Raw genomic sequence first — 27,978 nt, 5'->3', positions numbered from 1 at the left:
AATAAAATTATTACTATACATAAAAAGGGGATCTGTGAAAGTTTATTCGATTGATTTTATCATTTCATTTTGTATTTTTTTTTTCGGAAGAAAACATAAAAATCTTCTTAATCTTCAATAAATTGTACCCAATGAGATAATATTAGAAATATCGTCACATTATGCAGACTCTACGATCATTATTCGTCTCTTGCTTGAAAAAAAATTTTTATGCGAAATGCAAATTTATAACAAGTTCAGAAAAAATACTTTCAACAACAATACAATTTGTTATTAGTGTTTTTTTAGTAGGTATTTTACATCCAAACACCCTGAAAAATATTATGTATTTATAATTCCTTATATCATTGCAATGTATACATGAATATATATATAAGTATACAGGGTGATTTTTTTATCGAAGAACACTCATTATTTAAAAAGTATGAGTGTATGAGTATGAGTGTTCTTCGATAAAAAAATCACCCTGTATTACAATATATCATACGCGTGTACTTTATTATAATGACCTCATTTGAATTTTCCCTTCTTGTTTTTTATTTTAGCGCGCCTCGAGCCTTTAGAAATTCAAATTAAATTATGATTAACATATCTGTCTGATCCATCGTTAATGTCGTATATCCCTTAAGTCGTTTACGCACAATGAAGTATCAAATCGATGGTTGCGCCATAGAAATAACTTTACATAATGAATAATAATATAAAAGTACCCATTCCATATTTGGAAAGTTAAAAATACTTTAGAGTTAACAACTGGAGGATCTTATCGAACTCGAGTCTAATTGTACCTGCGAATCTGTGATGTCGAGTTTACATATTTTTTCCATTTGTTTGTTTACTTTGTACGGAAAAGCATTTTGTAATAAAAATAAATATACTACAATAGTTACTATAGAGTATCCTTGTTCTTTAATTGGTATTAGATTGATATTATAGTCAAATTTTTAAATAAGTTCAGACAAGATTTACTATTCAAAGAAAGTGTGATAGTTTAAGAATAGGCCAAACAAAGCTAACACACATGACCAAAGAAACCCGTTCAATATGTACCACACAAGGAACCCAAATCACAATCAAGCATATCTTAACGGACTGCCTAAAATTGGAAAACAAGAAAAGAAACTAATATACCAGAAAACTTCTTCGAAATCCTAGGACCTCTAGCAGAAAAGAACAATGCAATATATTCAAAAAATCTGATTTATATAAATTAATTTAGAAATATATTTAAGTAAAAACTTTTAATAAAAGCATATTTACACATCTATTAACCATGGTTGTAGAACCGATTTGATAAAAAAAAAAAAAGTGCCATGTATATAATATATTAAATGATTTGTTTTAAAATATGTAAGCAATGCCTTTATAGGTATTCTTCAACATTTTAACAGGCAACTACTATTATATATTACATACTTATAATTATAAATTACATATTATATATATTTATACAACGTCATACTATTTTAGGCCGCGTACATATTAAAGCAATAATTTTTTCCTTGAGTACAATTTCTTATATGGTAACTAAAATTCCAAGCCTATGAAAGAAATAATCACAAGGATTATCGAGATTTACGGATTAAAATATACGTCATATTCTTCTTGCAAAATTCTATAATTGATAAACTTTGAAAATATCAAATATAAAGTTTATTACGGTTTTTAAATTAAAAAACCAACTCAAGTTTTTATTATAGTATAAGATGACGATAACGAACTGTTATTATTGAAAAACGTTTTTTTTTTTTTTTTTTTTGTAAAATAACGTGTTCAACGTAAATTATTTGAAAATACATATTCTCTGCAGCGCAAAGACGTTGCATTGCTGTTCCGCTGTAGAAAATGCGCATAGTTATGAAATGCTTTTATGAATTTATAAATAGTTAGTTAAATTTTAGTTATAGATGTAGTTCTGTAGAAATTAGGTGTTTGCTTTGTGTACAGAGTACTAATCTGAACGAAATTCAAAGTGTATTGTATAAATTCCAATACATTTTAATAGATAAATACAATTTTGATTTATTTTACAAGTATGAGAACTAATCATTCACGTGCAAGTATAGGGTAGCCGGATTGCGTCTGTATTCATGTTTAAAGTTCGCATGTGTTCCACTGTTGATGCTAACCGGAAGTCGTAGAAATTTGATTTATTCAAAACTTTTCATTCGGAAATTTAATACCTCGTATACTGTTGTTTGCTGTTATAATTTATTAAGTCGTACATTTGCATTTTATAAATAATCTTTGTTATTTGAACTAACTTAGTATGATAAAGATTTCTTAAATATTAAATTTTAATACAAAAAAAAAAAAAATGTATAGTTATTTAAATTATTACTTCTTCTTTTTCTTCGGGTGTAACGGCCACTAGGACCATCCCGTCAAACATCCCTCCCTCCATTACTATATTAAAATTTGAAATGTCAATCGTTAAATACAAGTGGTTAACATAATCGATATAATATTATACTAATTTATGTATTAGGTATATTATATTTATATATATTATACGTATATTGTGCTGCGCGTGTCTTGATTAGGTACAAAATTAAAAATCTACTCGTACTTCATAATTATTATAAATTTGCTGAGCTTTTATCAAAACTTCGGTGGCTATTGCGGTTTGGAAAATCCATTTGTACATAATGATTTCGTTAGGTAGTGTAACCGATCAATCATGTGTATTAAAACGGTAATGTGTATCGTAAATATTCAGGTCTAACCGTCCTATCTTTTGTCGATCGGCGTCCGCTGACAAAATCATATATATTATTATTAAATCCAGTGCATACGTGTGCACGCATCGAAGCACATTGTTCGGTCCCAAAGTCAACTAGACGGAAAATAATATGAATCGATGACACCATCGATGCGTACATGATTACACGGCCGGATTCTCATTGGATCTTGCGTGTGCCAGAATATATTGCGCACTGCATATACTATTATAAATGAGAACATGGCGCGTATATCTCTGCTTGTTGTAATATTATAATATACGCCTACACGATTCCGACACGACCTTCGAGCGCCATAATATTGGTAAAAATGATAGATATTTTTATGACGTTAATTCAACAACTGTGTACGGTGTACCTATATGGATTAAAATAATGCGTTGACCCGTAACGGACGGTTACCCAATTTCAATCGTACCGTTTGGTTTTTAAAAAGGAAGAATTCGAGAAAGGAAAAGAGAAGGGAGAAAGAGAGAGAGAGAAGGTTGGCGATAGGCCAAGGAAAAAAGACTAAAACGTCGACAACTTATTTAGCTTATTCTGTACCTACTGACTACTACACATAGGTTTGGAAGAACCCGAGCTTATATTTATGCTCGGAATAAAGTATATATATATATATATATATGTATTTATAAAGAGTGAGATATAGAGATAGATAGAGAGAGATTGGAATAAGTCTTATATGGGATGGACAAATCAAACATCTACTCAAAGCACACTGGTCCTATAAATATACGTTACACCGTTTACGGGGGCATCGTTCGCATCACTCAAAGTGTCGCCTTTGGTATACGAATGAGTATATATTATATATACCTATCATCCGGTGTAGTTTGTCACCGAGTTTATAGGTAAATATTTATCGTATCGTCGTCTTACTGGCATATATCATGGAAATATTCGTCGCGTGCATGTTCAAACACACGTTTTTACCTATCACTTCCGTAGTTAAGAAATCAGCTGTGGGATATGGCGATGTGAACGTCATCCCGTTTCGATTACATTTTCGTTCGCATTACAAACTAATTCAGTTTTCATAATATAACCCTTCCCTCCACAATATGACAATCGACACGTTCGGTTTTTTTTTCGCAAAAGGTCTTTTCATATAATACAGCAAATAGGACACCGTTTTTTTCACGTTGTGCGCGTTCCACCGCCGATGAATCATGAATATGAATATTATCCACTTTATTTCTTTCCGATACGCTTATAACGTTTAAGTGCATGCGTTTACATGCGCTTTACAGCATATAAATGCCATACTAAAGGCTTAGGTCGAGAACCCTTTTTTCCTAAAATCGTATATTTATAATAAAAAAAGTGAATATTTTTCAGACTTTCTGACCTTAATGTCGTCGAAGGCCGCAAATGCCACCCGAGTATTCAATTTAATCCCTATACATTCAAATTTGAACCGTTATAAGCGATGAGGATTATGTAAAACAACAAACACGTATAATCCCCGCTCCTACTCACTCTCACATACGTGGACAATGGACATATTAAGCATATACCCTCATTAAATATTTTTCATATCAAAAAAAAAAAATAAGCAATAAAAATATAAACTGGGGTAAAAACTTAATTTTCGCTATATCAAAAAGAAAAAAAAGGAAACTGGGTTAAACATTATTTAGGTATGGTTAATGCAGCTAATTCTGCTATTGCGTAATAATTGCATATTTCATCGAAATTTTGTACCTCCCAATATACATTCTACAATTAATAAACGTATGAAAATTCTAAATTTTTAAGGTTTTTGATTTTATAAAATTATTAAGATGTATTTTGACGATAAAACCAAGTATGCTACGGAAAATTTCATATTTTTGTCCCTATCTGACGATTGTTTTCCTTTTCGCTCGGCGAAATATTTTGAAATCAAAAATCAAAATGTTACCTAACTTGGAACTAATTGAGCACTATTTCTTCTCAGAAATTATAAAAATAAAAGAAACAGGTACCGCAAGTAAAACCAATACGTCTATTGCTTCACTCAGAACTTAAGATAATCCTAGTTATTTTTTAGAAATAATTTTCCAATATTATTCTTGAATAATTTAACTAAATTTTTTTTTTCCAAAGAATACATTGTATTTGTAGGTTAAATACTTAATGAAATTAAGTAAGTCGTGAATGTTTTTCAACCCAAAATAAGAAGATGTGAAATGTATTTGAATAATATATTTTTCTAAACTAACCCAGTAAGATGTATATAAATATTAAACAGAACATATACATTAACTGACGTTGTATAATATGTAAAAACAAATAGAAAAGTATTGGACAGTGTAATATGATAACTATAATAATATTTGTATAACTGTATCTTATTGACTGAAATATATTTTCTGATTTCCATAATTTTATTTAAAGGAACATGATGTTTTAACGCATCTCGATGAATATAAAAAACAGGCTTTTTTATATGTATTGTCATTTTGGTATGACATTCACCAATACAAGAAATTATTTGGATAAAAATGCAATAACTAATATCTAGTTTTCAATAACGGTATTTAATATACCAATAATTTTACGACGAAACCATTATCATTTAATAATATGTATAATAGATATTTTTTTATATTTGCGTTTTTTCTTTATTATTATTATTATTACATTTGCTGAAAATCGATAATTTTCAGTTCGGTATCAGTTGAAAACTTTTGATCGGGTCCATTGGTTAGAATAAATGTTACACAATCTGAATTTTGTTTCGGTCTGTACACAGTAGATGTTTTACGGTCTTAAAAATTAATGACCTATATCCAAGTCGAGTAAAAGAGCTTTATATGTCTTAAGTTTTGACATAACACGATAGTATTCCGCGCTGAGGACGTGGCTTTTACTTTTGAGTTTGTTTTATTACAGCCAGTAGCTGTCATTAAATTGTTCTCAACGTCCTCAATTAAAACTAGAAAATGGCTTAGCAATGGACATATTTTGAAATAGTAAATGAAAATTTAGAGGTCCATTAAGCGCATTAGCATTATGTAGGCCTATGAATCTAGCCCACACTCATGAAAAATGTTAATTAACCGAACCCATTTCAAAATATAGTTAGAAAATAATACAGTCTAAGTATACGTTATTATTATAACGACTTTTTTAACTTAAAATAAATAGAAAAAGTGGGTTTTATAAAAGAACCTGAAAGATTTCAAAAATAATTTTTAAATTTACAATTTTTGAAAACCAGAATAAGATTTTATTTTTGAATGTTTATATTGTATTTCCTGAACATTTTGTAAAAGTGAGTTACGACACTCATCGTTGGGGGCGTCGAAATAACCTATTGTTGGTGTTTATAAATAGTTTATTAATCTAAACATTTTGAAAATTTCATTGAGTATCTAACTATATAGAATATAATAATGTATAAGAAAACAAGTGTTAGTTGTCATAGTTTTTATGATTATAATTATAATTTTTTTTAATGAAATTTTTTTTGTTTTTGAAGTACCGTTAGTTATAATATTATTTAAAATATCATCTTGAAAACATACTAAAAAAAAAATCAAAAACTAATAATAAGTCAGGAATTGTGAAAACCTAACAGTAGGTATATCACATATATTATACTGAACATAAGCACTTAGACTCAGAGTTATTAATAAAATTCGCCATTTGAACAAAAAATCACATTACATTTTTAATTTTAAAAAAGCCAACATTGTTTAAACATTTTATCGTTACTCTATTCATATTTTAATTACTTGCAACGAAAAAACCAAATCGATTTTTTTGAAAACTGGCGTCGCTTAAATAACCCCTTTATCCATTATTTTTGCATTGTATTTTTACAATTGTTTTGAAAAGTTAGAGAATTTTTTTACGTTTGACGCTCAAAGTCCCTACTAAATTCAATTTGCTACCAAATACCAGCCTAGAAATTGAATATTGCTGCTCATATACATATATATGATATTATACTGTTACATATTTACTGCTCCAATAGCCAATAAGTATGATAAACATAAAAATCTACATAATTGTTAATATTAAACTGTACTTAATCTAGTTAATTAATACATTCTTTCCGCTAGAAATCTAAAACTTATATTTTTTCTGGACAATCATAGTGATTATGTAAATATTGTTTAAAAATAAAAATAGTTAATGAAAGTATGAAACCATTAAAAATAATGATGATGACCATAGTTCTGTGAGATAAACTTTATCGTAACTATTATTATGATTAAGACTAACGGCAACGGTAAACGGTAACCATTATTGTTATTTCATGTATATATTTGGGAGCGTTATCTTTATTTTAATGTCTTTTTTATAGTTTTGTTAAGAAATTAATTTTTTACCAGATGTTTTATTTCAAAATATATTCAATCGGGGAGATATAATATATAAACTCTGTATAGTGTCACTTTTTCTAGTCGAAAACTATTTTGGAAGTTCAAAAAAATAAATGTTATCAAAGTTCGCCTAATCTGACGAATATTTGTTCGACGATCATTCAGAGATTGGTCTACAGTACTATTACAAAACTGTATTTTTTTTTCGTGTGAATAAACACGAAGACAAATTAATATCATACGGCATACACCGTCTGTCAACTAGCAGCTGTGTATCCCAAAGTTTAACCACCTATATATGTTTTACTCTCAATGCGTCAGTAATTAATAATTATGTTTCAAATATAACAAAAAGTATTCAAAAATACCTTCCAGATTTTATATTATAACGTTTGTGATTTAACTACACGAAGGCACGCTTTGCGCAGAATTGAATATCGGCTAAAATGGCTTTAACAAAAGGTTTACTGCACCAATGTTATAGGTAGTTTAGGTCAAGAAGTCTTCAAACTTTTTTTTCGAGGATTATCTAAAAAATGTATTATATTATAAAATATTTTATAATTCTATAAACATTCAGAACTTTTAGTTTTATTGAAATCTAATGCGCGTATCAGTAAATCAGTCTGAGTTGTTAACATTTGTTATGGCATATCACCATGATTGTATTGTAATAAGACATTTAAATGTAGCGTGTAGCATATTTTCGTCGGACCTACTTCAAAAGAATAACGATTATTGTCATCGTCATGTTGAATGAACTGCTTTAATAGTAATATTATGTAGGTACGTTATACTTCATAAAAAAACATGGATAAAAAAAATCTATGAGAAATACACTGCTGCTGGTGACTTGAATAGTTGACTTTTGAATTTTTATTATCTGCAGTAGTTATAGACGTTATAGCTAGTGGACGGTAATTTGGAGACACCATGAAGGGTTAAATATAATCCACTAACCTCGTCTGCAGCTGATCTCCTTGGACGGAAGGGCTGGATGTTTAAGGTGCACTGTGAGATAAGACGATATCTTCAGATGGATCAGTGATATGGTGGTGAACGGCAACACGAATTGGGCGACTGCAAGGCCGACAGTGAAGGTTTGTTGGGCCACGCGGGACGGCCATTTCTCGACGCATGCCTCGTACAGCCGAATCGGTCCGACGTGCACTTCCTCGACATTCTGGTACAACAGCAGTGGCACCATGGCCGCGAACGACACCAGCCAGATGAGCACCAGCGTCTTGGCCACGCTACATCGGAACACCGAGCCCCGGGGGTTCCGGACGATCGTGAAATACCTACCGAACAAGACGGAAATCAAAATTATTAAAATCTCACTCCACACACATATTATAATATTTACTACAGTATACAACATAATAAAAACGGAACGAGCTATACAATATGTCACTACTGTGAGTCGGTAGCGTATAGCTTTCGATTGATCAATGTATTGGCGGTGATGGGTATATACATAAATATAGTGTACCTACGCGCATATAATAATCAATGGTATTGGCCTGGTATTGTGTAGTGTATTGTATTACATAAATGTCAATGACTGCAGAGGAGGAGCGTTGCAACACTTGACACCCTTCACCTCCTCTCCAAAAGTTACGTCACTGCCTATTATTGTGCCCTTCAGAGCTTGCAATATCAGTTATTGCATAACCTATCCTAACCTGGTCGGACGAAAACAGAAATGAAAAACCAAATATTATTACATTCACACGTGAAATGCATATAGGTACACACTAATGCCGACGAAACGACAACGAGTGACTTGTCACCTGTGGCTGCCCTCAGTGAGTTTTCATTTTACCAGCTAGTGTGGATTTCCTGACAGTTTTTTTTTTCTAACACAAAGCTAGCTGTTACCTGATCTATATAACATTTGATTCTTAGTCCGTTGAATTGATTATAAGACATTTTATTTTGTATTTATTTCAATACCTACACTGAAAAACGCGAGAAACCTATGGAACTATAATGACGAATAAAATATAATCGTCCGTGATGTATCTATCGAGTACTCGGCGACAAGTGTCGAACGATCGGTCTGCGTGAGGCCTTTTCTGTTGATTTGTCCAAAAGCAAAAAAACCGTTTTGATGCCTTTTACGTAACCAATTTATATAAAGTCTCTACATTTTGTGTTATTAAAATTCAGAGCTTTTTTCCAGCACCATTGGCTGAATAGTCCGTTCTCGACTTGGAAACGTTCTCTTGACGCGTCTAAAACAACAACGCCCGCCAGATTTTACGTTTTGGCCGTAATTGTATATGCACGGCGTTATTTTTGCTTTTGCAATACGATGAATCAGAAACATACTTTTATCTTTTTTAATTTTTTGTTTTGACGTGAACACAAAAATATAGATGGCATGGCACTTCACTTTTACGCGTTCACGTTTATATTTATATTTTTTATTATCGATCATAATTAAAAACGCCATTACACACCCCCAACAATGTGCACTGCAGTAGCGATAACTTCAATCAATACCTTTCGGGACTAATAATATTTTGATCAAAATCCTGTGCCACGTAAACGTAGACAAAAGGGAGGCTTCTTTTTTTCTCACCACATATTTTATTATTAATTCACGCACGATTCATTAATAAAATTATCAATTATTATTTTTAGTTATCTAATACTTGTTAGTATAGTACGTACTGTAATGCCGATTATAGTGCATAGATTTTTATATATTTTTATAAATATAATACTTTTATTACCATTTTTTTTTTGTGTTTTGTTTTTACAAATATAAACAATTAGGAAATAGCAAGTCAGAAATTAAATTTAACATTCTGAAAATAATCAAGTATATTAAAGTAATTCGTTATGACAAATTCAAGTGAATAATTTGGTAAAACAACTCGTTCAACATTTTATACCATTTACACATTCGTATTTATTAGTTTCTAGTTTTCAGTTTTCACTACCCACAGACTATATTACTACAGTTTTAGTATGGGCTTTAATTAGTGGAAGCATAAGACTTCTCCTATAATTGAAGCTGTCATTAACTTTAATTACAATACTCTACATTTTTATTGAATTAAAATAATTATGACCTAGTTGGTTTTAACTGTATTTTATTCTACAAATATAGCTAAATAATATTATAAAAACCATTATACAAATTATTATTAATACAAAACAAATGTATGGAAATAATAACCACAGTACCACACATTAGTTTTCTTTAGTAAATTCTTCTTTAATATTGTTTGAAACCACAGCAACCTCCATCATGGCTTATAAAATAACTAAAATATTTTTATATCATTTTTACATAGTTTATTATTTTGATTTGTATGTTTTAATTTTTATTTTACGTAAAATAAAATATTTATTTTTTGATACGACAATATTATATTACACCACTAAATAGTATAAATCACGTTTAAACATATATATATATATATATATATATATTTTTGTGAATAGTTTTAAAGAGTATTCGGAATAGATCGATAATTATAAGTTATACTATTAGAGACGATGTATATATAATATCATATGTGAAACGTAGGAAAAAGTTTAAGATACCCGTACTCCCATTTTTCATGTATATAACATGATTCACGGAATTCCATCTAATGTTACATAATATATATTTATTATTCTAGTTGCAATAATAAATATTCCATATTTTTTTACAGCGCTGTTTCTTGGTTATAAGTTCATTTCAGATACATATTTTATCATCGTTTATTAAATGTTTAAAATATATTTATAACATAAACTTTAGCTATTTCCAATTCTGCGTGTAACCAAAGTTTAAAATATACACAAACCGAAGTGCTCCTTACACGGAAGAAGACTAACCGAAATGTTTCATTAAGGTTGAAGTGAAACTTTTTTTGAGAGCATTCACCTTATCTCAGTTATTTCTAGTTTGCACTGACGCTCTTTTTCAGCACTTTTTTAGTTTGTGTGACCTTTTTTTGTTGTTATATTTTTCAACTTTTTGCATAATAAGAGTAGAGTCTATACCAAGTGAAACAATATTGTAATATTTTTCGAGATCTATATATTTTCGAAATCTACATCATACCAAAAGACAGTAAACTATATGGGTAGTATCTTTACGGCTTTTAAAGTGAATACAGCAAACTTTGATGTCTTGAACTGTCCTAAGCAAATAATTTCTCAGAATGTAAATTATTTAAAACAATGACAGACAACCCAACAATTAATTATTCGAACGGTATTTAAAAATACCTTTACATACATGATTTCGAAAAAAAAATTGTATAGGCGTATGTTAAGATATAAAAAAAAAATGCATAGTAATATAATATACCTACTATTTTGTCTATAAACGTATGCGTTAGCCTAGTTAAGGTTGGTTAAGGTGCGTTATGACAGAGACACACTCTTAGGTTGGGTAGCTGTAGGAATTGGTTATGGTCAGAATATTGACGATTAACTCTAGATTAAACCATGTATAGCACACCATGTACTTAAATAAAAACAACTCCTATAAAGAATATGTTAACAAAATATTTATCATAATTTATTTTACGTGTGCCATTTTGCACATCTTAAAATAAACGCAAGTAATTGATTTTTAAGCTGTAATTTCATAATATCGCAAAATTAATTATCAGATAGAAGAACCACATCAAAGTGTAAAGCAAATAGAATATCCTGGTTGTATTCCTTTGTTACACGCACACATGCGGATATGTATCCACTACCATCTATTTATACAATACACATTACACACACACAAATACAAAATCAAATAACTTCTATAAATAGGTTCGTTATGAACAGAGTTAAATGTACATTCGCGATGCACTAATTAATAATAGCCTGTATAATAAGTAATAACATATGCAGGAGGTGATGTACAAAGTCGTTCATAACCAGCAGTGGCGCAATTTAGATTAATACACGGTATTAGATTCACATGAAATAAAACGTTTGTGAATGTAAGTGTTTACAACCCGATATCTTATTACGATTGTTATGTTTTATGTATATATTATTATATATGTATAGTATATAACGAGTGATGAGAAAATATTATTCTCGATGTCTGTGAATATAATGTTAAAAAACAAATGAAATAAATAGATCTTAAATAAATCTAAAAATAAATAAATATTAAAATATTTTAGACACATTATTCATGATGATTTAAATATAAATTCAATGTTTATTTTAATGCTGTGATACTTTTTGTTGTACGAAAATTAGCAGTTATAATCACAATGGAATCCTAGAGTTGTACAATAGTTTAACTGTTATTCTCTAAGGATTCATTTCATGCATTTCAAAACCCGGGATTATCATATTTTAGTGATAATCTACGAAGTCGAGAGGGACTGATAAATGTAACAAACTTTAAAAAAAATTTATATGAAAGTCATCGGCATTAAATATGAATCAATTTATTATATACATGATAACTCTGAAAAAATCTCACATAATTATCTTATGTGTTCTAAAAATACCATGTATTTAATTGTTTGATTGTTTTGTTAATTTTATTTATTTTATTTATTTCAAAACTAAAATGATGAATAAATATAATGTGTTAATGCGTATACGCATGAATATAAACGACGTTGTTATGAATTTATGATATACTTTATAAGTCTATAAAATATTTTTTCGTTTCACACCCATTAGCTAGGTATGTCTAAGGTTCTAACCATATATAACGTCATGCCTTCTGCATAAAAACTTATAATAATGATTACTGACGACTCATGTTGTAAGTCCAAACATTTATTATTAAAATAAGAAGTACGTGATTCGCGTAAAAATACAGAAAGTTCATATTTCTCGTTTAACATACGTGGACAGTTTTGAATGACATTTATATGTTTAAACAAATCTCTATGTATCAAATTAGAACCATAAAATAGTTATATAAGGTATAAAAATATACTTAATAGCTAAAAATAGTTAATATATTATTAAATTAAAATGTATTACGATTTAAATAATAAATACTATGGTAAATAGATATAAAGGTTAATAATTGTATATCATGAAACTACATCATAAAATGTTATTAAAAATCGTTACTTATTTAAATTCAAATTTAGTATTGAAAACATAAATGTATAGATATTTATAAATACACATCATACCTATCTGTGTATGTAATTTGTAAAATATTGCCCATCATCGTGGTGACTGATGAGTATTCAATTGGTTTAATTGAAATAAGTAATTATGCTAATTGTTGTAATCGACCAATTTTTAAAACATTACAAAGTATAATGACCATATATTTTGTAATCTTTAGGCACTGAATATTACAAAGGAATTTTGCCATTTTTATTTAAAAAAATAGACATTCAACTAAAGTTTCTTTGTTAACAGATTTAAAAATGATAAAAAATATTATTAAAAAAAAAAAATTAATATGTGTATAAAATATAATTAAGCATGTTTATTAGTTATTACCAATAATTATTATATTATTCCAATCTTTAGAATCAGCTTATTAAAATGTATTAACGTATTATGTGATTAGAACAAAATATTAAGACTTGCACTATAAAAAACACGTAAACAAACACGAATTTTGCAATGGTTATGAATTGATTTAAATAAATAAAGTAAATCTAAAAACTCAATATCAATTAAAATTATTTGGTAATTTATTTGAGTCAAATCTAAAAACATACATATTATGTTATACCTATTCTAAGGCATCATTTTATTTTAAATCGTTAGGTATTACTTTATTAACGAAAGAGTTCAACAATGTTATCCACGATTGTATTATGTTTTTAAAACTTTTACTTTTTTTTTTTGTAGTTTTGAAATAATATACTGTTATTCGGCAATTATAGGTACAGCCAATATAGTTTATCGATGTGTATCATGAAATATTAAGACTTGAAAACAAAAATCTTACACATAACGTCATAACTTTCAATCATAATTTTTTCAAAAAAAATAATAGTATACATTACACATAGTAAAATAGTTTTTTTGTAACTAAAGTACTTACATCGAATAATTTAAAAAAATCATAAATCCAATACAGCAATATTTTTCAAAAATCATGACTTAAACAAATTACTGACAATAAAATCATTTAAGCACTTAATTTTATTATTTTTACCATGTTCATATATTGACCCAAATAATAATATACTTATAATATAACCTAAGAAAATATTAAATGACAAATACATTTTAATATATTATATTTGTAAACAATATTATAAATGGTCCCTATTTCATTCAAAAATAAATGCTAATTGGTTTTTAGATACCATTTATAATTTCTATATGGTTTAACCGGTATTGTTATGATGCATTTTTATACTATAAATATTTTGTTCAAACAATTTTTTAACAATAAACCAACTCCATTATATAATAGTGTTCATTAATAATTCCATAAACCATTAATAATAGTATAATAATAAATTATTAAAGGAACTGCAGGACGCAGGTGACCTATTTTTTGCTCAAAAACATGCTTTATAGAAGAAAATCAGCGCATCAGAGTTGGGTCCCAAGTACTAGGTGCTAATCGAAGGTAGTTTACTAGTTGGGTCCGGGATTTTTACAGATACTACACTAGTTGGGTCCTGAATTATTTTAAGTATTACACTAGTTTCTGAATATTTTTTGGTAAGTACTACACTATACTTCAATATTTCATATTTCATACCCATACATTTTCTTTGTCACATTTGTATATAACAGTTTATTTTTCTAAAGAAAATAACTTCCTAGTATTTCACTCTATTTTCTATTTTCTATTGAAATGCATACCGTTTTCAGTTGAAAATTACAAAATTCCATTGGAAAATATCTTGACGTATTCTTGTTTATATTTTTCTTATACTCTAATAACAGTAAATAACCAATTTCCTCCAGTTCAATATAGTATATACAGAACAAAATAAATATATATAAATACATGTTTATGTACAATAATCGAATCGGATAAAATTATTACTTCATTTGTTTTTAAAAAGAATTGTATGTAAAACTATAAATACATTAGGTCGAAATCGCGCGAACTAAATAATTTATTGTAAATTATAAGATATATTTATACTTCTGATGTTAAACGACGTTTACTATAAAAGATGAATCGAATTTATTAATGCCATTTTTAAAACATTGATAAAAAAATCCATGTACCAATAATAAAATATGCTGTTTTTATAGTTCTTAATTAAAATAAATTTACAAAATATTTGCTATCAATTCACCATGATATATAATATAATATTGACTCAAGTTATGTATAGTGTTGTATCCTTCAACAATTCAACGAGACTTGTTAATTATCGATCCAGGAATTAATTTAAATTTATTGATGAGAAACAAAAATTTTACATTTGTTGCTCTCAAAATTAATAGTAATAATATTTACCATAAACTATCTAATGGTTTTCATTTTACTCATTGTTATCAAACTAAAACGAATCGTGATCATTAAAATGTATGCATTTAAAGTTTTAACAATAAGCGAGTAAAATATTATAAATATTTCTGATTCGTATAATATCTGAACATTTCAATATAAAAGTTAAATAAAATGTATAAACTTATTCTAGTACACTATTATAGCTGTCATTATAATATTAGATCTATATGGCGTACGGCTACGCCGAGTCCTTACGTCTCAAGAAATAAGAACTGTAATTTTCCTTATGCCCTCTAAAAATGATTTAAAGCACCTCGAAGTATTACGACTAAAGTCAATAAATTACTATCACTCACGTGACCCATTTTATTGTTCATTCTAACTTTTGGAGTCTCAAGCAATATCCATGAAAGCGGACACCCTCTTACGTTCGATTTTATCTATATCGAACTCGGGTATCACATGTCAGATTAAACATGTCAAATAAACATAAAACAAAATGTATAAGAATAATGTTATATTATACACACGAGTATTTTGATGCCTACCAACTTTCGACAAATTACACTACGAGCATACATTTTCTAAAATGTTCACCCCCTCATGGTATGTATGATATTAATTTTAACGTTTTATATTTAGTGACGAAAATTAGTATGATAATATATTATATTATAATGTGAAATATATTATACCATGATGATCATCGTCACTAGGTGGTAAATATTTATTTATTTTGTAGTTATCGGTATAAAACATTGAAATTTATATAGACAGTTATACATATTTAAAAAACAATTATTTACAATAATAGTGTAATGACGGGTTTTTTTTTTTAATCTACTTTTAAATGTTATATATAATAACTGTAATATAATATTACCAATAATAACTGTGAAATTAAATAACCTTGTATGTTAAAACAACAAAAAATGTTCTAGTCGATTAACTTATCAATTATTTTATTTTGATTTAAACAATTGTAGTACGACGAATTACAATTACAATATTACCGAAATGAAAACATTGTTTTAAATATTTAAATTTATGTTGACTATTCTAAGTATTATCATCATTATTTTTAAAAAATATGTATCTCAATATAAATTCAGATACCTAATAGAGAATTTTGAATGATGCCCATATAATACAGATTTTCATAATGCAAATTAAAAGTGAAAAAATATTTCCAGATTCTTGGATATTAACATATTATATTTTTCTTATGAACTTGAATGTGTCGTTCAAATAATTTCCAAGACAAAACTTCAGTTTAAGCGTGTGCAGTTGCTCATAATATTATTGTATCACTATTTCAACTATATAGAAGATAGAATTATATTAGTTACTAGACACGACAGCGTCCCTCTGATGTCTGCAACGCAATGACACACCAATTTGAATTACGCCAAAACGTATTTTCAAGTAGAATAGGCATCTTTTAAAACTGCTGACTGCACAGAAAGTGGCCAACAACTGCTAGTCGAAATAGGAGGTCGAGTTTGTGTTTTGAGATATTCGTTATTCTGATCATCCCACTCCCACCCCCTATAATGATAATTGAACACAGAACTCTGGATGCTCATCCGTGCCACTGCCATAGGCCACAGCAATTCTCCAAGAATAGCGCAAGGGTGGTAGTTCTAAAAAATATTTTATTTTTGAGACGTCAAGTGAAACGACAAATGCAGGAAGAATAAGAGGAAAAAATACAGTGTTTCAGTTTTTCAATTACAGAGACACGATATCACATTATCACGTTCTCCGGAGTGTGCACATTTAGTAACATTTAACCGTAATGTTTTGTCTTATTCTTATGATTATTTATTTGAAAACCACGAGCTAAGCTAATCTAGCAAGAAATCTTATGTTGAGATTATACAGTTGGAATAAACATTATGCAAATACTTATTGTGTTCGCATAACACATGCATGTATATAAAAATAAGACTTCGTCTCTCGGAACCTAATTTAAGAATTCTAAAGGAAAAAATGCTTTTTGGAAATTACGTTTCACATCTTAACATTTCAGTATTATCAGACACTATTAAATAAATATAATATTGTCTGTTAAGATTAATGACATAAATAATGGCGTACCACGGATATTACTGTTTGTGGAACTGTTGTCGGGTGACGCTTCCATACACGATTACAAAGTGGTATATGGTAGAAACACTAGAAAATAATGAAATTAATGCTTTTTCTTTCTTCACATTTTCAAATAACAGACTGTTTCGTTCTCTGCTTGACTTAAGCTGCATAGCATCCTTATATTAAATTACAGTATTCGTTAGTGTCCCAAGAAATTACATCAAAAATCAGTTTCACACCGGACACACTGTCAAAAAATTTAGCATTATATTTTATTTTACTCTGGTAATTCACGTAAAATGTACCATTTCCTCCGATGAATCTATAATAGCTATTCAATTATTTGCTGTATATTTATGCTGTCCATACGCTCATGGTATAGTAATAATAACTGCAATGTTTTTTACACAATTTCCTTCTTTCATGAACTATTTTGTACTGTAAATATTATGACATTAGATATTGCTGTTATTTATTTCTTCATATCAATTCAAAAGTACTAAAAGTTGATTAAAATACACAAATGTATGTTTATCGAATGTGATGATGCTCGCATATCTCATCTGTTACGTTAAATTAATTAATTTTCCGCGTACAACCAGGTAAACCAAACATTACTTAAAGAAGTAGAATTTACTGCAAAATTGTATTTTTGTTTTACTTTTCGTACCTAATCGTAAATACTAGTAATAATTATCGTTATTTGTCTTATGATATTATTATAGTATTAATACAAGTTTTTTTTAACACATGACTAGGTTGAATTTTTTAAAATGAAATAAATATATAATTAACTGTCAAAAATTACTATAGAAATTTGTTTTCAAATGCAAGTGCTTAGACATAAACGTATATGTTGTTGCGAGTCCTCATTTTAACGCATCACACGTTTTCTACCAGCAGTAGACGTAATGCGGGGCTTTAAATTATATTCCACAAACACTCCAGACGTCGAACTTTGTTGTCAGACTACTTAGACTGATATGATCATGAACACATAACCGTGGGCGGAAATGTGGAATGTGTGTCCCTCTCCAAAGTGGCGGAACTGACAGTTTCAGTGGTGTCGTCGTGACATTCATCCGACCAATCGAGTATATAATGTGTCCCGCGGAATAAATATATGTATAGATATAGAGGACGAAGGAGAGGTAGATAGAGAGAAATACGAAGAGGAAGAGAGAGGGAACGCATGGTAGAGATCGAAAAATAAGGGTAAAAGAGTGAGAGTCGAGCGGTAGGAACAAGGAATGGACAAGAGAGCAAGGGAAAGGAACTGTAACTGAGGTGTGCAATGGCTTTGTTGGGGTTCAGCGATACGAAATTCTACCGAACAAATCATGCGCACGTGTTCGTCGACGAATTATCGTAGATTCACAATCCCACACTAATATTCCACAAAATCATTTATACGACAAAAGCTTACACGCGTTCACCGAAGCACTAAGTTAGGTACATACATCTGCAGATTCTACAAAAATACAGGTTGATATATTAACAACACAAAACAAAATTTATGGTATTACGTTCACGTTTTATGTTTTTATTATATTTTATGAACTTGGATATATTAAGCAAATTTCAAGATTTCAACTCTTAGATTTTTTAAATATTTTATGGTATTTATGGTAAAGACTATATTGTGATAATTGTATACATAGAGACGCGAGGAAAGAGAATTTATAGAGTTGTGAGGATTTGATAAAAAATTGGTGGATCTATGAATGTGTTATTATTCAATATATTAATTTACAGTTATATTGCACACATTTTTCTATGATATATTTGTACATAAGATATACATATCAACAAAAATTAACTCGATTATAATTTTCTAAAAAACCATCAACAGTACAAAATGAACAATAATATAATAATATGTTTCGTAAAAAATCTATATTCTTAAATTATTTAAAAGCGCTATTTACATTTCTCATGAGTTTGATTGTTATTTAACTGTAAATAGTAAGTTCAGACAAACTTTCAGATAATCGTAGAGTTTAGATAATTTAGAGGGACAACTGTCAACTGCTTATCGCTACATTGTACTATTTTATTTTATTTAACTTTCATTTTAATATTTATAATACATTTACAATATCCGTTTTCAATTCAGTAATATTATTTCAAAATGTAAACGAAATAAAATTTTTTATATACGTATGGATCTTTCCATTCATTTTTGACACAAAATACCTACTGATAATTATTTATTGACTTGATAATTAAATATATCTATATTTGACTTTAATTTTATTTCATTTTATATTCATTCATACTATTTTTTTTTAACATGTTTTTATCACGGGTACATTTCATCACAAAATTATAACAATAGTATCGACGGTTCATTCATCAAATTTTATATTTTGTCTGTCGTTACAGTTAAAAGCAATAACCACTTCAAATAATAAAAGCTTTTGCTAGGTATTGCAAATTGCAAAGTAACGAAATTGTTTGACATAAACAATATTTGTAAAAAGCAGATATTTCAAAAATGGTTTAGACAATGAAGAAAAAAAGTATAATAAATATTTAGTTTATGATATGTATGCCAAGTAATTTGTATGTATATTAAAAAATAAAAATGGGGTATTTAATTCTACAATGAGTATTTAAGTAGGATTTGTATAACACAACTATAAAGCATTAATAATTATATGATATCTCAGCTGCACTAATGGTTTGTTTTCAATTTAAATTCTGCTTATTATTTATTTAGATATTTTTTGAAAAAATATTTAAATTGCGTTTGGTTTTTAGAAAAATATAAAGTCTAATTAATAACAAAAATTAGCAATACAATAAATATAGTAATATAATATAAGTATAATTTTACAATAAATTAAAATCACTCCCCTCTTGTATACAATATGCGTAATAAGTATTGTTACTTGTTATAACAAATTAAAAAATCAATCGGGCGTCAATATTTTTATATACCAAATGAATATTGATGTAAAAATCCTTAGTTTTTCCTCACATAAAAACTCCAAAACTCCAAAGATGGTAAGGCTTATTTGATCCACATTAGAACTATTTGTGTGTACAGTATATGATTATAATGGTATATAATACAAGTCAATTTAGCAAAGAATGCAAGAGCCGTTAGTCGTTTTTTATATAATATTATTCAATATTATCAGACGTACAAAAAAAAAACTGCAATTGAATGTCCAGGTGTCAATATATATTTGTTTGTCGAAAGAATTCTAAATTGTTGCGTCTTAGATATTACTTTATATTTTATTCATCGAGTATATACTCAGAATTTATTTAAACAAACCGTTATATAATTTCCTTTAAGTCTTCTTGGCTGAGAAACAGGTCATAAGAATTTAACACATTATAATTCGGGCTGAATCGGAACCATCCAATCTATGTAGTATGACTGAAGTATTTTAAATCATTAATTTTCAATCACAATATATTGGATAAAAAAATATGGTTTGGGGAAAAGTAAAAGAAAATAATTTTTGAAACTATATGGCTGTTAATAAGATAAGTAGTTACTTGTTCGTCACACGTCACTTTATGTTTTTATTTAGTTATGAAAGTTACTTACGGATGTTTATTCTAGTTACACCAAAAGATACAAATTTCGAAGACAAGCCATTCAAAAAACCGTCAAATACTATAAGTATGAACAAAGACCCTTAGTAATTACATTATACGTGAACATTATTTATAAAAATCTGTTGCTCATTTTTTAGGTGGAAAATACTTGTATTTTATAAGAAACTCAAATATAAGTGAAAAAAATAAACAAGATTAGTTACATTTATTAGTTAAATTTAAATTTAAAACACGATAAAAGTAAATTTTATTTTTAGCTACTTACTAACTATTATTTGATAGTTTGATACTTAATATACTTATACTATAATGTATGTACCCATACTACATTCTTATAAAGTTATGTGTATTTTGCTAAAAACCGTTTTAAATATATCATATACAGGTACAAATATTGGGAATTTAATATAAATATCTATTGTTATCTATGGGAAATTAGGACATTAAATATTTCGTTTTATTTGTACCAATGATTTGATAATATAATACGTATTAGTTAATAATATTTTCAAATACATTTATAAATTTATAATCGTTATAATAAAAACATAAGAAATTATATATTAGTTTTTACTAACTTAAATACTTAGTTCAGTGGGTACAATATCGTTATAAATATAATATATATTATTAGACACTATTTATTTATTCATACCAAATTTCATTCTATTATATTGTTCTGTAATGATGTGCACTTAAGCCATCATATCTTTTTAAATTCAATATATATAATAATAATTTTTAGCCATTAAGGATAGGATAGGACACATACATACACACATATACACGTACACACACATACAATACATTAAATATAAGGAGCTCCGTTTTTAGTCACTGCGCCAGACGTGTCGTCATCGTTCTTTTGGTATAGATAAGCGAATGTAAAAACTATGCATATCGTCTATACAGAAAGATTTAATATTGTTAAAGTTAAATATATATAGGTATATGTGTATAAAAAATAAATTAATAAGTTGTTAAAAGTATACCTATGTTAATGTGCGTTAGAAATAACTTAAATAAAAGTAATGTTAATAGACCAAAGAAAAAAGTTTTATTATTTTAAAATACAAGTTGGTTACCTCACCTTGCACCTCAGGCGCTAACCACGGTTTCAATTGGGAAGTCAATTCAAGGATTGGAGAGGTAATATATAAAAATAAAAATGTATTATACCAATTTTTTATCATTGCAGTTCTCTTTTCTATTCTTTTAACTATTAAGAACTGCTCCCCAAGCACAAGCTCTCTGCTGACCGGGGGGCGCAGCAATATTGTATTTATAATTGTAAATTTTGATGTAAAAATTTGTAATATTGCGATAGACTTATTATTATTATTATGCTGTAATGATAATATAAGCTACTGTAATGACGTATGACATACCTGTCTAGAGCGATGGCGGTTATGGTGCACGCAGAAACGGTTATGTTGGCACCCTGAGCGGCTGGAACCGTCTTGCACATGATCAGGCCCCACGTCCAGCGGCGGGACATGAGTGCCCACAGCGTGAATGGCATGCACACCACACACATGATGATGTCGGCGAACGCCAGGTTAACGATGTACAGGTTGCGGGGCGATGGTCCCTGGCTGGGCACGTTCTTCTTACCACACTGTCGGAACACGACGAAGCACACCAGCCCGTTGGACACTAACCCGATGACGAAAAGCACGCCGTATGCGACCACGATGGCCACCTCTAGGTATAGCACCAACACCTTGTCCACGTTTAGCTGGTTATCGAATATCGCGTCCAGTGTCCGCTTGATGGTGATGTTAAACGGACCGCCGCCGCCGCTTTGATCATCACCACCCCCGTCGAAGGTGCCGTTCGGGCCGTAGATACCGGACCAACCGTGGTCACCGTAACCGTCGTCGTAGTCACCACCACCACCGCCTTTCACCGACGTCTCGATCAGCGTGTTTACCATGGTCATGAACCAGTCGTGATTGTGAAGTTTGGGCGGGTTGAACATAACGGTGCCGGCCGGCAAATCACTCTGACCCTGAGCGAGTCGGTACCGCGTCCGGCGTCGGTTCGATTTTAGTTTCCGATCGTTTCTGTTCGGATTTTTGAGTATTTTACCGTCCACCTGAAGCCCTGCGCACGTGTTCGCCCGCAAGTCCAGAAAACGGTCCTCTACCGGTCATTTCGCGTCATTCGTTGAACCACCTGTAACGAAAAACCACAAACATGAGAATTGTGAAGTCGGTTCAATGTGGAATGAGGGAACGAAGGCAGTACTCTTGTTTAAAAATATTCGAATCACAGAATTTGTGGCCTTTTCATCAATATTATTATCAAAGCAATAGTAATATTAATTTTTTCCAAAGACCGCCACCAATATTAAGTGGTAGGTACGAATGGCCCATTGAAATGTGATGAGAAGCTCTACTATTAATAGTGGTGTTGTATCGTATACATTTTAACTTGTCGTTTGGTACATAATGTCTAAAATAGTTCTTTCAGAATAACAATATATATACATTATTCTAAGTTGATCTATCATGGTACATAATCCGAGTAAACTAAACTAACTTTTAAGTACCCAGCAGAGAAGAAAACAACGATTAATTAAAAACTTCTATCGTTATGACTTTTATAACAAAAATAAACCATATTTTTATAGTTCCACTCTGGGATCGGGTCAGGTTGGCTCGGATCAGATCAGGTCAAGTCGGAAAAAGTACGTGCCAAGGGACGCACGTGATTTTTGTGATTACAGAAATTACTCCCTCGTTCCCTACATCTACCCGCGGAAGCGATGCGAAAACCGTTCGAAGATGATTTATATATACATATAGTTTTGTCCAAAATTGGTTTTTGTTTTTCGAGTTTTGCAGGCTGTTTACGATCGTTCAACTTTACTCTCCCGCTAATGGATTCTTCGTTTCGTATCCTCCGGACGTTCCTGATATTATTCGTTTATAAAATAAAACATAATTTTGTTTTTACAATAGTTTAAACTACTTAATTTGTTATAGCGTTAAACGCACGGCAATTTTCAGGTCATTATTTTACACAGATTATCGACAAACATTACATAACAAAAGACAACGAGAAAAAAGTTCAATTAATTTCAATTGCCAACCTGTCAAAAGAAAACTAATGTAATTTATGGTTAACAATTTGGTAAAACATTTTTCTAAAAATTATAATCTAAAAATAATTATACACATATGTGCAAATTGACCGTATGTCGTTTATTTCAAAACTAATTCAAGTGACTTTTTTGTAAAATTGTTGTCAAATAATTAACGTTTAAAAATGGCATTAAAAATTTAAAGATCAATTAAAAGTGTCCATCAAAAGACAAATATATTATGCAACATATGGACATTAAGGTTGAACATAAATTGATGACATTTATTTTTTACTTTTATTTTTAACACATCCTATCTATAAATATTGGGGATGCATTTTATTAAAAATAAATAATAATTAATTTTACCATTTTTCGTTTTAATTTTCAAATAAATGATTGATGAAACATCAATAGTTAAAATTCTAATTTACCAGAATGATTGAGCTTTTTTTAAAAATGCTGCAGAGTCTACTTTTTGATTTTTTACAAACACTTATACCAATGATCTATTTATTATGATGATGTTATGATGAAAGTCACATATAAATTTCCATTTTATACGTATTTACTATAGTATATTATGTATTTATGTTATCACCAAAGATATAAGATATAATTAAAGCAAAATTTAAACTTAAAATTAACTATAGAAATTTTAAATGCATGTCGACGGTGTCGGATTAAGTTTTAAGACATGATTTATTGATCACAAATGACACCGACTTACATTCATATCACCAACAAAAACTCTAAAGAGCAGCGTATTTACAACAATATTTATTTTTATCTAAAAAAATATTTATTTATACTATTTAAATAAACTAAATCTCAAGATTGCAATCAAAGATCTTAGTATTTATTTGCGACATTAAAAAAATTGTCCGCTTTATTATTATACATTGCCTGAGATAATAAAACCATTTTTAAACAATAACATGTTACTTTTAAGAAATAAATTAAGTGAATTTATAGTAATTAAAATATTTACATAAAATAATAATATATTAAATACTGTTTAGTGGCTTGGTGAGGCGCGGTCGTACGCTCAATCTGCGGAAACGCACTGAGCGTACGTACCGGCCGCAGTTGCTAGCTCCCGGATGGGTGACCACCTGGGATTTTTAGCAGCATATCCTTGCCACACATACACAAACACGTGTTACAACCCTACCCACTTAAAAACCTACAAAAAAACCTACAAAAATAACCCCTACCGTACCACCCCACACCCAATGGCCTATGTTGCCGCGGGTTCTCCTTACAAAAAAAAAATAATAATAAATACTGTTTGTAAAATTATAACCTTGTAATTTATTTAAATTTTAAACCTTTATGCCCTATGTTCCTATAATATATGTGAAACTTTTATACAATTTATACATTGTTGCAATGTGACTTTACAAATTTTATCGTATGTTTAGAAATATTTGACTTGAGTTTTTATTTAAGTATTTTATTTTATTCAATAAATTAATTATTTGGAGTTTATATGTACATTTGTTCAGTTTATTGATATGTAATGAACTGGTATAGAAATGTTATTTGTGGACCACAAATAGTAGGGTTGAAAAAAACGTGTGGGGGGGGGGGGGGGGCGTGAAAGAAATATAATATGATGATCAGTGACAACTAATAATGTTATTTTCGTATAATATTTCTATAAAACAATCCAAGTAAAACAAACAAAACCAAAATATGTTAATTGTATAACTACGCAATATATTACGTGAATGTGAAATGATAGACTATTTGACAAATTGCACACATTTACATACATAAGGGCAGGTACTGTGCATTATACATTTAAATGTATGAAAATAAATCTGCCAACACAGGTGTTTGATAGTTTCATATTTCCAATTATAAAAGGAACAGTACGATAGTATTGAATGGCAAGAGATATTAGCAATACCATTTCTACTTCCTCGCCTTCTAGTCGCTTTTAGTTAATTATATCATAGTCCTCGGTACTTGGAAAATTTATGTAAACGGTTTAATATTAATTATTCAACTATTTTATTCAATTATCATCAGCCATCAGGTATCAATACCATACACCTATCATATTCACCATTATTATTTATGGAATATAGACAATTCCACCAAAATTTTATACAACTAGTTGATTAACTTATTTTAAAGAACTTTAAAATAAAATAAAATAATTAACATGAGTTTAAAATATGTATGCAATATATAATATAAGACATAAGTATAATATAAGTGTTTATCAATTTAATGATAGATTAAAAAATATTATTTTTGATGTATCCATCTAATAAAATTATCCATCGACCACTTAGCCCAGTTATAGATGAATAATCATTAATCAGTCATATCTTATTTAACATTTAAATATAAATAAAAAATGTATTAGAGAGATACTGTTAATGTATTTTTATATTGATATAATTTCCTATATAGTCTTATTTTACTCATTAACATAAATCAAACTAATAAGAGTTCAAAAATTATGAATTTTAGGCACTTCAGTATACTAGTAAGTGTTTTCTATTTGGTATGTGATTTTTTTTTTTTTGAAAGAATTTATTGTAAAGAAAACATTTATAATACAAGTAAATAATAACATTAAGATTAAATTTTAAAATAAATTATCGACCTCTCTTAAGCATATGCTTGTGATGGAGGTAGAGAGTTACATTATATAATGATAGACACAAATTTATAGGTCACTATTAAATGTTTAAATTAAATCTAAGATTGTTACATATAGAAACAAGAAAAAGTATGTGAAATAAATTAAATAATATTGCATTTTAATCTTTATACACTTAATAGAGAAAATAACCATAAGTTAATTTGCTTTTTTATACTTGAAATTTTAAGATTCCCAGATGTAGAGTAAATGAGTTTTTTTAAATGTAGTGGCATTAAATTAAAATATTTCGGACCTAAATAATTAATACATTTTTGGCCAAATGCTTTTTTGTAATAAGTTATATTCACATCAAATTCTCTTACTTCTCTTTTTTTCCCTATATTTTCTATATCTACAAATGTTTCATAATTTTGTATTACATATAGAATAGTTACCTTCTTATATACACTCTCGAATGGTAACGCACTCTGAACAGTTTAAAATTATCTCCTATAGAGCCTACTAAATCATTTTTGCATAAACAGATCCTAATAATCTTTCTTTGTAACATTTTTAAAGGTCTAACCGCAAACTCATTTAGACCTCCCCAGACCAATAAACCATATTGAAATATTGATTGGAATAAAGATAGATAAATTATACGCGTAGTTTGCACAGTTAAATACTTCCGTAGTTTGGAAAAACTAAAAGTTAATGTACGCATACGTATTACAATATTATTGGTGTGTAATTTAATGTGTTCGTCAAAAGTTATACTAGAGACCTTGTATATTGTTTGACATAAAGTTGTATTACAACTATCTTCATTCTCACAGAAACAGATTTTTAATTCATCATAATGGTTTTCATCTTTATTAATTGAAAAGTTTATATAATTAGTTTTTTGATAATTTATTGAGAGTTTCTTATGATTAAGATATTTAATTACTTTTTTATATTCTTTTGTTGCTTTTGAGCGAACTTCATCCCATGAATCCCCAGAAAACAATAGACAAGTATCGTCAGCATAAGTCACAATCTGTCCATCAATTTTTAGATTACATATAAAGTTGATGTATATAATATGAACAGTAGAGGGTCTAAGATGCTACCTTATGGTACTCCACATTGAATATTCATTTAATCACCTTTACTGTCATTGGTTTGAACTAATTGTTTTCGGT

At 28.9% G+C, this 27,978-nt stretch overlaps 1 protein-coding gene across 1 annotated transcript in view; it reads right to left on the bottom strand.

Moving 5' to 3' along the window:
- LOC107169420 (neuropeptide Y receptor type 6-like) overlaps nt 1-27,978 on the bottom strand; it is a 69,653-nt gene that overhangs the window by 9,831 nt on the left and 31,844 nt on the right. Inside the window, exons 2-3 of the mRNA XM_015519149.2 lie at nt 22,493-23,282; nt 8,021-8,361 (exon numbers count right to left, since the gene is read on the bottom strand). Coding sequence (XP_015374635.1) covers nt 8,021-8,361; nt 22,493-23,085 — 934 coding nt within the window. The 5' untranslated portion in view covers nt 23,086-23,282. The remainder of the gene's footprint in view (nt 1-8,020; nt 8,362-22,492; nt 23,283-27,978) is intronic.

Source organism: Diuraphis noxia, unplaced genomic scaffold (genome assembly GCF_037042655.1).
Source record: "Diuraphis noxia isolate RWA-SAM2 unplaced genomic scaffold, SU_Dnox_SAM2 contig0009, whole genome shotgun sequence".
Classification (NCBI taxonomy): domain Eukaryota; kingdom Metazoa; phylum Arthropoda; class Insecta; order Hemiptera; family Aphididae; genus Diuraphis; species Diuraphis noxia.
Note: the sequence above shows the minus strand (reverse complement) of the source record. Positions and strands in the feature narration are given on the sequence as shown.